This window comes from Meles meles, chromosome 10 (assembly GCF_922984935.1).
Source record: "Meles meles chromosome 10, mMelMel3.1 paternal haplotype, whole genome shotgun sequence".
NCBI classification, from domain to species: domain Eukaryota; kingdom Metazoa; phylum Chordata; class Mammalia; order Carnivora; family Mustelidae; genus Meles; species Meles meles.
Window position 1 is genome coordinate 44,721,556 of NC_060075.1, and position 14,914 is coordinate 44,736,469.

Genomic DNA, 14,914 nt, shown 5'->3' on the forward strand with positions numbered 1-14,914 from the left:
AAAGGTACCAAGAGATCTTGGAAACTTGATATTTAACCCAGAAAACTCTACTAGAAATGGAAGCTCTCTGGATACAAAGCATTACTATGTTTATTACAAGTAAAGCTAAAACATTCTTAGCTATGCCAGGAAGAATCCTTTTCATTGAAAGATGCCAGTAGCAAAATAGCTTTCCTTACAAACTTTTCACTCTTTCATCAAGTTCTTGTTAAACATCTCCATTTGGCAAGGTACAATTCTACCATTAAGGAGCAGTTAGCCCTATCAAGGAGAAAAACAAGCAAATATGTGATATCACTTAAAGTGTGACTAGTACTTGTGGAAAGAGCAAAAAACTACTCTGTGAAATTAAGGAGGAGGAGGTGTTACTTGTGGCTAGGTCAGAAAGAGGAGCAGGGGACCAGCGAGGCTTCCAGATATAATTTTCATATACAGAGAAGAAAGGAAAAACTTCAAATAGAGTACAGCATGAGCAAAAGAAGAGAGAGAGAAAAGGCCTAAACATACATGGAAAACAGATATTTCAGTTTGGCCAGAGCCTAAGGTTGGTGAAGAACACAATATTCTTTTTTTTTTTTTAAGATTTTATTTATTTATTTGACAGAGAGAGAGATCACAAGTAGGCAGAGAGGCAGGCAGAGAGAGAGGAGGAAGCAGGTTCCCTGCAGAGCAGAGGGCCCGATGCGGGGCTCGATCCCAGGACCCTGAGATCATGACCTGAGCCGAAGGCAGCGGCTTAATCCACTGAGCCACCCAGGCGCCCCAGAACACAATATTCTTTTAAAAATATTGTCAATGAAACTCTATAAATAATTTAAAAATACTTCTTTAAAGTGGCTTATCTACTTAGCAATGTACTGGGTACATGTAGAGGTACAGGGCAAGATGTGTATAATAAATACAGGAGAAAATAAAGCTCCTGGCAGGTATACTTCTTCAGGGAGCCTCCTTCCACCGAACTCTTATTGAGGGGGCCCACAGTAGGCCTCCTCAGGATCTCGTGCACAGCTCTCTATAGCCTCTATCACAATGACCTGATACAGTTGATTGACTTGCTACCTCCCACCCTTCTTTGCATACTGCTTGAGGACAAGACACAGCTCTTACTTGACTCTCCACTTCCAGTACCTGGCACAAGTGTGTGACACAGAGAAGCCTCTTGAAAAATGTTTCCTGAATGAATAGTTGAATAAATGAACTAAATTATTAAGTTAGTGAACAGATGTTTAAGACAGACTCTGCTCTCAGGAACCTGATAACACAAGGCATACTGTGAAATATTTCAGCAGAATACAAGAAGGCAATAGGATATTTGGAAATCAGAGTTTTAGGCAATAATGTATCACAGGGGTAAAATAAAGGAGGATGATTGAACCAGTTAACTTTAAAAGTCCCTTCCAAATCTGAACAACCACATTAATAAAGGTAGCATGGGACTGGATTGTAAGGAGCACTGAATGTCAATATATAAAGGTTTCAACTTTTTAAAGGGCAACAAAAATTATTCTCACTTTATCGGGTTATTTTAAAAGGATAGATGTGAGAAGGATCCTTCAAAGTCTAGATAAGAAGTAAGAAAACCAGAAATCCAAGTGAGGAGATAAAGCCCTGAATGTCAATGGAAATGGGAAGTAAATGCTGAATACAAGGGAAAAAAGTAAAAAGGTCAGGGTTTACTGACCAAATAATTCTGACAAGTAAAGGAAAGAAAAAGAGAATAAAAGCTAATCCAAAATTAGGACAAACAATGCTAAGAGAATGGTGTTATCTAAGCCCCTACATCCCCCACCAAAAAAGGGCAAACAATTTTCTCACTTCAATAGAAAACAACACTCAAAGTGTGTTTCTAAATTAGAATTGCCTTGAGCATGTGTTTGCTGCAATAATGATTTCTGGGTCCCTAAACCTACTAAATCAAAATCTAGTGTACCAGTAACTGGGAATCTGTAAATGTGCATTTTATAACAGGTTGCCCAAGTGATCCTTGTACTGAAGTTTGAGATCCACAGCGTTGCTAGTTCCTATCTGATTATAATTGAGCTTGTTTAAAGGTAATTAAATATCAATATCAAAAATGAAAATAAATTATGTCTTAAAAGCTTTTTCTATTAACTGATTACATTCTATTAACTGATTATAAATAGACGAAGCCTCAAAAGAACAAACCTGCAGTTTTCATGTTTCCTCCAACCTTAAATTGCCCGAGTGATTATCATTTAATTTAATCTATTAAACTTGAAAGCATATATAAATATAATATACTATTTAATGTTATAAGTCCTCTTAATTGTCATCATTTCATAAATAATCACATATCCCATGCATTTTTACCATTATTAAAGATCCACATAATGGATAAGGCATACATTTTTAGTCCTAGATGGAGATGGATTTAATAGATTGGTATGTTGGTAAATTACCACAGTTCAAAGAGGGTGAGCTTCTCTGAGATTAAACTTACACATTAAGGAAACCTACACATTGTTTCCTTATCCAGTCACTCCTGGAGTTATTACCAAATTAATTCCTATGCACATATTTCAAAGAGTAAGTCATGGAGCATTCAAATCTTTCTATTGTGACCCCAATGTAGCACTGCCAGTATCCCTACTTGGCAGGAGTTGAGGCACGGAACTGGGTGGAAAGCTGAAAAGCAGAACTCCTCAATATTGCTTAATCTTTGGCAGGCTTGAATGAGTTATATAGATATTTTTCTCAACCTCCCAAAATAAGCGTATTTTATTTCTTACCAGTAGCAATGCCACAATTCATTCGTCTCCTTTGGACAAGAGCCATAGAAGTTAAAGAAGGAATATGATATAATGACACAGTACCTCCGTCAGTTAACTTCTACTTAGTCACAAACACTTGCTCATGTCTAGGGTTTTGAATCAAAGATATTTTGACACCAATTCACAAAAGGTAGATTGCCACTTACAAAGGTGAAGGGAATACTGCATTAACTTGCTATATGCACAATACTGAAACTTGAAGACAAAAACTTATAGGTGTTGCCTGATGAATTTATATTTTCTTCCTGCCTTGGGAAAAATCATACAACCAAAAACTGAAAAGCTATAATGAAGTGTTCTTAGATGTTTAAAGTTCTAAGTGTTGCCATCAGTAAGAAAAGAACAATAAAGTTACTGAAGATATTGTAATCCTCCAAGTCTATTTCTTTCCCCAGCATGAATTTGTACTTGCTTTTCCCCATTACCCCTTCCAACAAAAAACACACCCTCCAAAAACTCAAAACCCTTGAAGTCCGGAAGCTTTTTATTTTGATCTAGTCCCAGTACTTTATTTTTGCCTTTGTTTCCTTTGCCTCAGGAGAAATATCTAGAAAAGAAGTTGTTGCAGCTGATGTCAAAGAGGTTACTGCCTATGTTCTCATGCAGGGTTTTTATGGTTTCAGGCCTCACATTTAGGTCTTTAATCCATTTTGAATTTATTTTTGTGTATGATATAAGAAAGTGGTCTAGTTTCTTTTGTATGTTGCAGCCATCAAAAGAAATGAAATCTTGCCATTTGCAACAACACAGATGGAACTAGAGGGTATCATGCTTAGTGAAATAAGTCAATTGGAGAAAGACAACTATCATATGATCTCTCTAATATGAGGACGTGGAGATGCAACATGGGGGGTTAGGGGGGTAGGAGAAGAATAAATGAAACAAGATGGGATTGCGAGGGAAACAAACCATAAGTGACTCTTAATCTCACAAAATAAACTGAGGGTTGCTGGGGGGAGAGGGGGTTGGGAGAGTGGGAGTGGGGTTATGGACACTGGGGAGGATATGTGCTATGGTGAGTGCTGTGAAGTGTATAAACCTGACAATTTACAGACCTGTACCCCTGGGGATAAAAATACATTATATGTTTATAAAAAAATAAATAAATAAATGAAAATGAAAATAAAAAAGCTTCTGCAGAGCAAAGGAAACAAAATGAAAAGGCAACCTACGGAATGGAAGAAGATATCTGCAAATGACATAACCAATAAAGGGTGAGTATACAAATTTATGAAGAACGTATAAAACTCAACACCCAAAAACAAATAATCCAATTACAAAATGGGCAGAAAACATGAACAGACATTTCCCCAAAGAAGACATATAGATGACCAACAGACACATGAAAAGATGTTCATCACCACTTACTATCAGGGAAATGCAAATCAAAACTACAATGAGATTATCACCTCAAAGCTATCAGAATGGCTAAAATCAACAACACAAGAAACAACAGGTGTTGGCATGAATGTGGAGAAAAAGGAACCCTCTTGCACTGTTGGTGGAAATGCAAACTGGTGCAGCCACTCTGTAAAACAGTACCTCAAAAAGTTTAAAAAAAAAAAAAAAAGTGAAACTACCCAGAACTACCCTGGGGCGCCTAGGTGGCTCAGTCTGTTAAGCATCTGATCCTTGATTTCAGCTCAAGTCATGATCTCAGGGTCATGAGATTGAGTTCTTCATCAGGATCCATGCTGGATGTGGAGTCTGCTTGAGATTCTCTCCCTTTCCTTCTCCCTCTACCCCTCCCCACGTCCTCTCTCTCTCAAAAAAAAAAAAAAAAAAAAACAAAAGCAGAAACATCCTACGATCCAACAATTGCACTACTGGATATTTACCTAAAGAATACAAAAACAGTAATCCAAAGGGATACATGCACTCCTATGTTTACAGCATTATTTACAATAGCCAAGATATGGAAACAGCCCAAGTGTCCCTCTATTATTGAATGCATAAAAAAGGACATGATACACACACATACAACACACAGTTGCAATGGAAAGTTATTCAGCCATAAAAAACGGAGCTAGGAAGTATAATGCTAAATGAAATAAATCATTCAGGGAAAGACAAAATACCATATGACTTCCCTTATATGTGGAATTGAAGAAACAAAACAAATGAGCAAAGGGAAAAAAGGAGAGAGACAAATCAAGAAACAGACTCTTAATTACAGAGAACAAACCAATGGTTACGAGAGGGGAGGGATGTAGGGGGATGGGTGAAATAGGTGATGGGGATTAAGGAGTGTACTTGTGATGAGCACCTGACGATGCATGAATTGTTGAATCACTACACTGTAACTGAAACTAATTAAAAACTTTTTAAAAGCACTCCCCGCCCCCAAAATTAGCATTATTATCTCCATTACAACCAGGATAAGGACACTGACCATCCAACAGCTTCAAGTAGCAAAATTAGGATTCCAATCCAGGTCTGCCTCACTTCAAATCCTTTCTGTCAATCTCTGTACTAGCAAATATGTTACAATATGTGAATGATATCCTCTAAGTCACCGCAATTACATTTTATCAGAAACCAGTCTTTTTTCATTTGTAATATTCAAGCTTTTTGTGAAAAAGAATTAACCAGCAACGTACCAAGAGTCATGATTCCAAATATTCAACATCCAAACTTACTTGTAACTTTCCACTTGTCGGCAGGAAGAGACAGTAATGAAGGAATCTGTACGGGAACTGTAAGCAAGTGGCCCAGGTAAAAGAGAACCAGGGAGAAATCTCCCAAAAGCATAGCTTTCCTGCTCAAATACCATCAGCATCCCATCCATCGACTGGATACAAATTAAATCTCGACCTAAAGAAAAATTAGAGGAAATTAGGTGACTTTTTCTTTATAAATAAAATGGTTTCCATTTACCACTATCCATCACAAAAATGTCATAGTTAATCTTTTCCCTAAGGGGCAATATAAGCAGTTTCAATTTTAAATTATAAACTAATGAAGTTATCAGATTACTGTATATCAATAATTTGGGGGAATACATTCCCCAATTTTTAAATTATTCAGAAGTGGTCTAATTTTAAGTACACTATTTTAGTACTTATTTAAGTACTTATTTAGTACTTATTTAAGTACATTATTTTCATTTACCAAATGCTAAAATCTCTAGCTAAAGATAGATAATCTCTCAGAACATTCCCCTCCACTCTTCCCAGAATATTGGTGGAGATAACACAGCTATCTTGACAGGCCTCAGAGATAGAAGCCACATACAGAGGACAATAGGGCCCGCCTTCACCCACTAAAGCCCAGGACTACTTTATCTCCAGGTGGTTAAATATGACTGAAATGGGGCGCCTGGGTTGGGGCCTCTGCCTTCGGCTCAGGTCATGATCCCAGGGTCCTAGGACCGGGTCCCGCATCAGGCTCTCTGCTTGGCAGCGAGCTTGCTTCCCCCTCTCTCTCTCTGCCTGCCTCTCTGCCTACTTATGATTTCTGTCTGTCAAATAAACATATAAAAAATCTTTTAAAAATAATGACAGAAATAAACATCTTCCTTATTTAAACCATCATTAAGTTTGTGTCTTTGTTATTGCAATCAAACATCTGTATCTTAAATAACACAGGATTTATCTGAACCTAAAGATCCATCAGCATTGCTAAATCTTAAATTTTAGTTTCATTTGATTGGATCCAGGAACTAATAAACAACAAGGTATAGAAGACAACTGGAACAACTGGGGAAACTGGAATATGACTGCACGTTAGAAAAAAAATAGGAATTATTAATTTTTAAGTGTGCTCATGGTATTATGATTATGTAAGAGAATGTTCTTATTGGGAGATGTGTGTTATAATATTTATGGGTGAAGTAGCACAATATCTGTATCTTCACTTTCAAGTGGCTCATCAAACTAAATCTCTGTGTTTATATATATATATAAACATATACATATATATTTACAACTGTTGACTCTAAATGATGGAAATATGGATGTTCGTGTTACTTTTTCTAGTTTTTAAAATTTTTCACAATAAAACTGTAGACAAATGAAATACAGTGTTTAAATGTATACATTTTGTATACAAATTCACATTCTTAACAATTGGGAGGGAACTGAGCATTAGCAAATTGAATGGGACCATGGAGAAGAACAATAAATTTAATCTTAATAAGCAAGAATCAAAGAGACAAAGAAATCAAATTAATGAAAAATGTATGCAATGACCCTGACCTATGGGGGAGAATATTACTGCAACCAAAATGTACTCTTAATCTCTGTATCATTAAAGAAAGTGAGGTCAGAACATGTATATTTCCAAGCAGAAGTACCAATGAAATTTGAGTCCATTTCTATATATTGAATATCACTGAACCACAAATTTTCAGACTCCCAATGACCTAAAAGAAGTAGTCCTCAAAGCATGGCTCCCAGATCACCAGCATCAGCATCATCTAGAAACTTCTTGGAAATGCAAATTCTATGATTCCGCTCTAGATCTCCTAAATCAGAAACTCTGGTATTAGGGTTCAAGCAATTCGAGGTTTTACCAAACTCTAGAGGCTATCTGATGCATGCTAAGGTTTGACAACCAGTGCCTTAGCATGGTATGACAAAGAATTAGAGCTTGAAGAAAACTTGGGCCCCAGAGAAAACTCGGTTCCATAGCATAATACTATATAAAGTCTTATTTCCTGAGACTCTAGCAACATAGAGGAGTGTAACTATACTGTAATGTCCATGTGAGCTGCCTCTACAATCAGATAATCAGGGTTTGAGTCCAGCTCCACCAATTATTGGCTATGAACTTCGGCTCAAGTCTCCCTATCTGCAAGATGGCATACCTACTTTAGTTAGCTATTGTGAGAATTAAATGAAGTAATGTATAGAAACTAATCCAGCAAGCAGCAAATACCCCATCACATTATTTTTTATAACTTATTTTCTAAGTCTCGAGAGGAAGCAAGATGGCAGAGAAGTAGGAGACTGAAATATCATTAGGTCCCAGGAGTTCAGCTAGATAGTTATCAAACCATTCTGAACATCTACAAACTCAACAGGAGATAGAAGAGAAGAAGAGCAGCAATTCTAGGAACAGAAAATCAACCACATTCTGGAAGAATTTTTTTTAATTTTCATCTTCACAGTCATATTCCATCCCTTCATCATATACACCCTTATTTTTGTATGTATATAAGTTTTTCTTTCTTTAAAATTTTGGAAGACAGTTTCCTTTAACAGACCAAAATACACTCAAAATCAAGTGTGTTCCTCAGTTCTATTCCCCAGTCTAAACATTCTTTTATATATATAGATAGATAGATAGATAGTTTTATTCTCCTTTCTTCTCCCCTAGTTTCAGATCTCTTCAAATTTGGTTAGTGTATATTTTTCTGGGGTCCTTGCTACCCTTTTAGTATGTTGTTCTCACATTCATCTATTCTTAACTGGATAAAATGACAAGGTGGAAAAACTCACTTTAAAAAAAAAGAACAAGAGAGAATACTGACCACTAGAGACCTAATCAATAGAGACATCAGTAAGACGTCAGAACCAGAGTTCATAATGATGAAGATGCTAACTGGGCTTGACAAAAGCATAGAAGATATTTTTATCTTCTATGATAAAGAGAATTCCTTTCTGGAGAAATAAAATCCCTTTCTGGAGAAATAAAAGAACTAAAATCTAACCAAGTTGAAATTTTAAAAAGCTATTAATGAGGTGCAATAAAAAAATGAAGACTCTTACTTCTAGGATTAAAGAGGCAGAAGAGAGAATTACTGATACAGAAAACCAAATGACAGAGAATAGAGAAGCTGAGCAAAAGAGAGACAAACAACTACTGGACCAGAAGGGGAGAATTCGAAAGATAAGTGATACCGTAAGACAAAACAATATTAGAATAATTGGGATCCCAGAAGAAGAAGAAAGAGAGAGGGGGGCAGAAGGTATATTGGAGCAAATTATAGGACAGAATTTCCTTAATATGGTAAAGGAAACAAGTATCAAAATCAGGAGGCAGAGAGAACCCCCCTCAAAATCAATAAAAATAGGTCCACACCCCATCATCTAATAGTAAAACTTACAAGTCTTAGAGACAAAGAAAATCCTGAAAGCAGCTCAGGATAAGAAGTCTGTTAACATACAAGGGCAGAAATACTAGATTGGCAGCAGATTTATCCACAGAGACCTGGCAGGCCAGAAAGGGCTGGCATGATATATTCAGAGCACTAAATGAGAAAAATATGCAGCCAAGAATACTATATACAGCCAGGCTGTCACTGAAAATAGAAGGAGAGATAAAAGGATTCCAGGACAAACAAAAATTAAAAGAATTTGCAAACACCAAACCAACCCTACAGAAAATATTGAACGGGGTCCCCTAAGCAAAGACAGAGCCTAAAAGTAGAAGACCAGAAAGGAACAGAGAAAATATACAGTAACAGTCACCTTACAGGCAATACAATGGCACTAAATTCATACTTTTCTATAGTTACCCTGAATGTAAATGGGCTAAATGCCCCAATCAAAAGTCAGAGCATATCAGAATGAATTTAAAAAAAAAAAAAAAAAAAGACCCATTGATATGCTGCCTACAAGAAACTCATTTTAGACCCAAAGAAACCTCCGGATTTAAACTGAGGGGGTGAAAAACCATTTACCATGCTAATGGACAGACAAAGAAAGCTGGGGTGGCAATCCTTATTTCAGATAATTTAGATTTTAAGCCAAAGACTTAAATAAGAGATGAGGAAGGACACTATATCATACTCAAAGGGTCTGTCCAACAAGAAGATCTAACAATTTTAAATATCTATGCCTCTAACATGGGAGCAGCCAACTACATAAACCAATTAATAACAAAATCGAAGTAACACACTGACAATAATACAATAATAGTAGGGGACTTTAACACCCCCCTCACTGAAATGAACAGATCATCCAAACAAAAGATCAAGAAGGAAATAAAGGCCTTAAATGACACACTGGACCAGATGGACATAATAGATCTATTCAGAACATTCCATCCCAAAGCAACAGAATACACATTCTCCTCTAGTGCACATGGAACATGCTCCTGAATAGATCACATCCTGCGTCACAAATCAGGTCTCAGCCAGTACCAAAAGACTGGGATCATTCCCTGCATATTTTCAGACCACAGTGCTCTGAAGCTAGAACTCAATCACGAGAGGAAAGTTGGAAAGAACTCAAATACATGGAGGCTAAAGAGCACCCTACTATAGAACGAATGGGTCAACCAGGAAATTAAAGAAGAACTGAAAAAATTCACGGAAATAAGTGAAAATGAAAACACAACTGTTCAAAATCTTTGGGACACAGCAAAGACAGTCCTGAGAGGAAAGTATACAGCGATACAAACCTTTCTCAAGAATCAAGAAAGGTCTCAAGTACATAACCTAACCCTACACCTAGGGTTAGCTCCTAGAGGAGCTAGAGAAAGAACAGCAAAGAAAGCCTGTCTCTACTACACATTGTATTAATATTCAATGACTCGCTGTTTCTCACATACATCATGATGGTGTATGCTTCATTGATTTTGCTTATATTATTACCTTTCCCAAAAAAATCTTGTACTCATTTTCCCAGGTCTAGTGCACATTTGCTGGCAGCCTCTTGGTCATCCATTCTCCTCTCCTCCTATCTTTGGCCATGAAGTTTGAATGAGACTGACTTCATTCTAAGCTTGAGGGTAGGTCCTGACTTATCCAAACCAATTTGTATCTCATTAATCACAGTGGCTGGTTTGGGGATAGATATAATTTTATAGTCAATATGCAAAATTAAATCTCTAAGTTCAGCTAGAACTAGAGAAAAATTTACTCTTCCCCCTTAGGAATAGTATGTGAGGAGGTTAAAGTCTGGAATCACAGAGGCCTTTTGGTTTTTACAAAGGCATAATTAAAAGAGGGTCATGGAAGGCACGGTTTGAGCCAAAGCATCAAGCATCACTTGGAGCCAAACCTACCTGGGAATTTTGCAGGCAATAAATTCCCATAAATACTGAAGCCACTTTGAGTTAGATCTCTGTCCCTGAATCAAGTGGATCAACCCATTTGTCCTCTGATAGACACCACAAATTTAGGCTCATCTCTTTCCCCCTCAACCACCCTCCCTTTGTGATCCCACAGAGCTCCACCCTCACCTCCATCTTACAACTAATCATCAATTGAAATGATCTGTTTTTGTGTCTCTTGTTCACCCAAGAGTAAACTCAAAGGCAGAAACCATGTCTTACTCATCTTTGTATATCCAATAACTATAAAATGCCTGGCACATAGGAGATACACTAATAAAGGTCTGTTGAACTGAATTTAGTTAGGCAAAATAATTTATTCATCTGAAGCTCAAACTGGCTGAGATTTTATTCTATGTGTTTCACATACTGCATTGACATATCTGAAAAATCCTTTATTTATTACAATCCCGGCTGCTGACGTTTAGAAAAATGTAGGGATCAATCCAAAACATAACTCAAAAATAAATAAATAAATCCTTCAAATCACCGCTTTGGAAGCCACTTCAGAATACATACCAAAGGCTCCCCTTACAGATAATGGGAACAGAAAGAACAGTCTAGAGAAGCCTTGAAAGTTTTGTAGTTCTGACAGAACAGAGCCAACAGGAAGCCTTCATAAAAGCGATAGGATTTCAGGAGCTATTTAAATGACCTAGCCCTGAACCATACTTAAGAGTCCTTACCACATGCTTAGTATTATATTGGGAGCTGTAAGAAATATAGAACAATAGGAATAAAAACTACTATTGACATTTACTGAGCACATGCTCAGTATATTCCAGCATTTGTGCTAAACATTTATCCAGCATATTAGCTATAATTTTTAATAACTCTAAAGTTGAACAGTAGTTCCATTTGACACATGAAAAAACTAAAACCCACAGAGTAATTTGCCTAGGGGCACCTGAGTGGCTGAATCAGTTAAGTGTCCAACTCTTGGTTTGGGCACATGTCATTATTTCAGGGTCATGAGATCAAGCCCCACATCCAGCTCCATTATCAGTGCAATCTGCCTAGCATTCTCCCCCTGTCCTTCTCCCTCCCCTTTTGCCCCTCCTGCTGCTCACACACTCTCTTTTTCTCTCTCTAAAATAAGTAAATAAATAAAATTTTTAAAGAACAATAATAATAATAATTTGCCTAATGCCAAAGAGTTAGAAAATGACAGAGCTAGTTCTCAAATGAAATCTACCTCACTCTATTATGCCACACATATTCCTGGGGAGGCTCCATTATACCACACTGGATCCACTTCAAAAATTAATGTAAGTTAACATATAACATCCAAACGACGTGAAACAGACTAAGTACTAGAGGAAATCAAAGAGCTTCATTACAGTGAACATCGTGGGAAAGATTTCATGATAGAGATAGACTGCGAAGGATAGGTATAATGAACAAGGGTCAAAGGTAGAGTAGAGAAAGCTTGGCAGGAGGAACATACTAAAAAAAGATACAGAGAATCTTGTGCGATGTATTAAGTTTTACTAATAGGGCTTCAAACATAAAAGCAAGCAGTAGATTGAAAAGATGACAGTATCTTTTTCTGTTTTTAAATTTTTAGTTATTTATTTGAGAGAGAGAGATAGTGAGGGAGGGCATGGTGACGAGGGGGCGGGGGCGGGTAGAAAGGGAAAAGCAGGCTCCCTACTGAGGAGGGAGCCTGATGCAGGGCTTGATCCCAGGACCCCGGGAACCTGGGATCATGACCAGAGCTGAAGGCAGACAGCTAACAGACTAAGCCACCCAGGTGCCCCCAAAGATAACAATTTCTTAATGACGCTTCCTCAGAAACTATGCCTTAACTGTACAGAGCAAAAATATCTTTTAAAGTTGAAATAATTAGGAAGGTTGGAGATTACATCAGAATTTAAAATCTAGATATTTATCACGTTGATCTTTAACCATGATAAGAGAAAACTAACCACCGTGATTTGAAATATTATTTGTAAGATCTAAGAACAAATTGAGACTCACCAGAAACATTTTGAAGGGATTTTCAAAGTCATTATTTTTTCATTTTCAATGGCAAAGAAAAAATGTTACATCTGTGGGGATGGGTAGGTGAAGGCAGGAAAGTTCTATTATGGCAGCCTCATGAAATGAACATTTATTAAATTCTGTGTCTCATTTCCTGGTATTAAAATATCGTGTAGTCAAAGCTTTAAGATATGTTGAACTGACTGCCAGATTAACAGTCTTCTCTACTAATTTACAGTCTATTCACTACAACACATGTGCATGTGTGTCCCCATGCCCAGAAGTTCTTTCTACCATGTATGACCCAGAGCTCAGAGCATTTTCCATCATACACAATTACAGCAACAAGGGTCCCATGGAAGGAATCCTGAATACCATTTCCTCCACTTCTCTGCTTTTTCTTCCTGTGAAATCTACAAAGCAGGGTAAGTGGAATGACATACATGAAAGAAGACTACCATTACTCAGCATGCTACATGTTTTCTGAACCTCTCTATGCTCATATTTCTTTTACACATTGAGTAAAAACACAAGTGAAGAAATGCAAACGTGACCTGCACCAAGCATATATTGCAGTTTAGCATGCAGCTGTCAAAAATACTTGGTCTTTCTCCAAGCCTGAAAAACACATGAAAAACAGCTGTATAGGTAGTGAGGGAAAAAAAGAGAAAAGCAGACAGGAAACATCAAGAGACTGGTACATAAGAACAGAAGAGTCCAAACGTCTGTGGAACTTCCGCTAGCTAGTTTTATACACATGCACGGAAAAAAAAATTTTTGTTGTTGTTGTTACAGAAAAACTGAAACACTAACTCATTAATCTTTATTGCAAACCTAACTCAAAAAATGATACAACATGTTTGCTATGAGCAAGTACATAAAAATGCTGAGAGTAGAATTTCAACAGATACCGACTTAAAAACAAATGGCAGATGGATTTCTAGAGCTTCCAGGATTTCAAATTCACCATTAAATACCATTTTTGTACTTTTTCATTCATATCATCAACAAAACTATCATAATTTTGAGATACATGATACTATTTGGTCATGCTTAATAATTAATAATTGGCAATTAATTGAATGAAAGAATAGCTAGATTTCTCATTACTCTCTCACTCATTTTTCTATTTGAGCATTCTAAAAGCAATCAGGGCCTGATAGTAAAGCAATATTCAAGTAGATTCTAAGTTTAAAACGTGAGTTATATATATAAATAAATAAAATTTAAAGCCCTAAGCAAACAGAGGAAATCAACAAATAGAACACACGTGTTGAACTAAATAGGTAATACTTTTACATATGTACCAGAGAAAATTATACAAATTCTCAACTATTATTCAAGAATTTGCCCCAATAAATAACTTCATGAGACTAATTACTTTAAGACTCAAGAAAATAAAAATTGAGTCTACATACTAACTCTTCCTATGAACTTGCCTTTTGACATTTTAATGTGTCTCATTTTAATAGGCACTTTAATAGCCTTACAAAGACCACTAGTGTGTGTTCCACCAAGCCATTTATCACAATTTTCTCCTTAAACTGTGAACAAGTTTAATAACATATTATAAAGAAATTACAGCCATTCATTAAATTAGCATTGTATGTGATGGATTCAATATGAATGCAATATTAGCGTTTAAAAGAAGGCCCTAAACATTATATTATCACTTGCATCCATAAGATATTGGGTAAATTACTTTGTCCAATGTAATGATCATGAAAGGTTTGATAACAAACTCCAGAACTCATGTTCATTTAATGAATCCCATAAACATTCACTGTATACCTAGTATGTGCTAGAAGAGAGACATAGTTGGCTACCCTAAGAAAGCTCAGTGACTATGGGAGTTAACCAGTTAAATATTCTAATAATGTAAGAACAGGGGCATATTAGAATAATTTGAAAAGCAATGCAGCTTGATTAACAGTGCTGGAAGAATCAAGAAAAGCTTCAAAACTAAGATAACACTTGGGTCTTGCAGGTTGAGAGTTTGCCAAACAATCAGTGAAACAAAGGCAGAGAGCACACTGTGCAGACACATGGATTATAAGAGAACTATGTCTGGAGAGTAGGGAGAGCAGTGAACTCTGGGGGAGGATGTCAGGTGGAGAGAGACACTGCTGATGAATATG

General features: G+C 36.7%; 1 protein-coding gene across 4 annotated transcripts in view; it reads right to left on the reverse strand.

Annotated features, from left to right (window-relative positions):
- BBS9 (Bardet-Biedl syndrome 9) overlaps positions 1-14,914 on the reverse strand; it is a 466,978-nt gene that overhangs the window by 350,069 nt on the left and 101,995 nt on the right. For all 4 annotated transcript variants that reach the window (XM_046020573.1, XM_046020572.1, XM_046020574.1 and 1 more), the window contains one exon: positions 5,432-5,606. In XM_046020573.1, the coding sequence (XP_045876529.1) occupies positions 5,432-5,606 (175 nt within the window). The remainder of the gene's footprint in view (positions 1-5,431; positions 5,607-14,914) is intronic.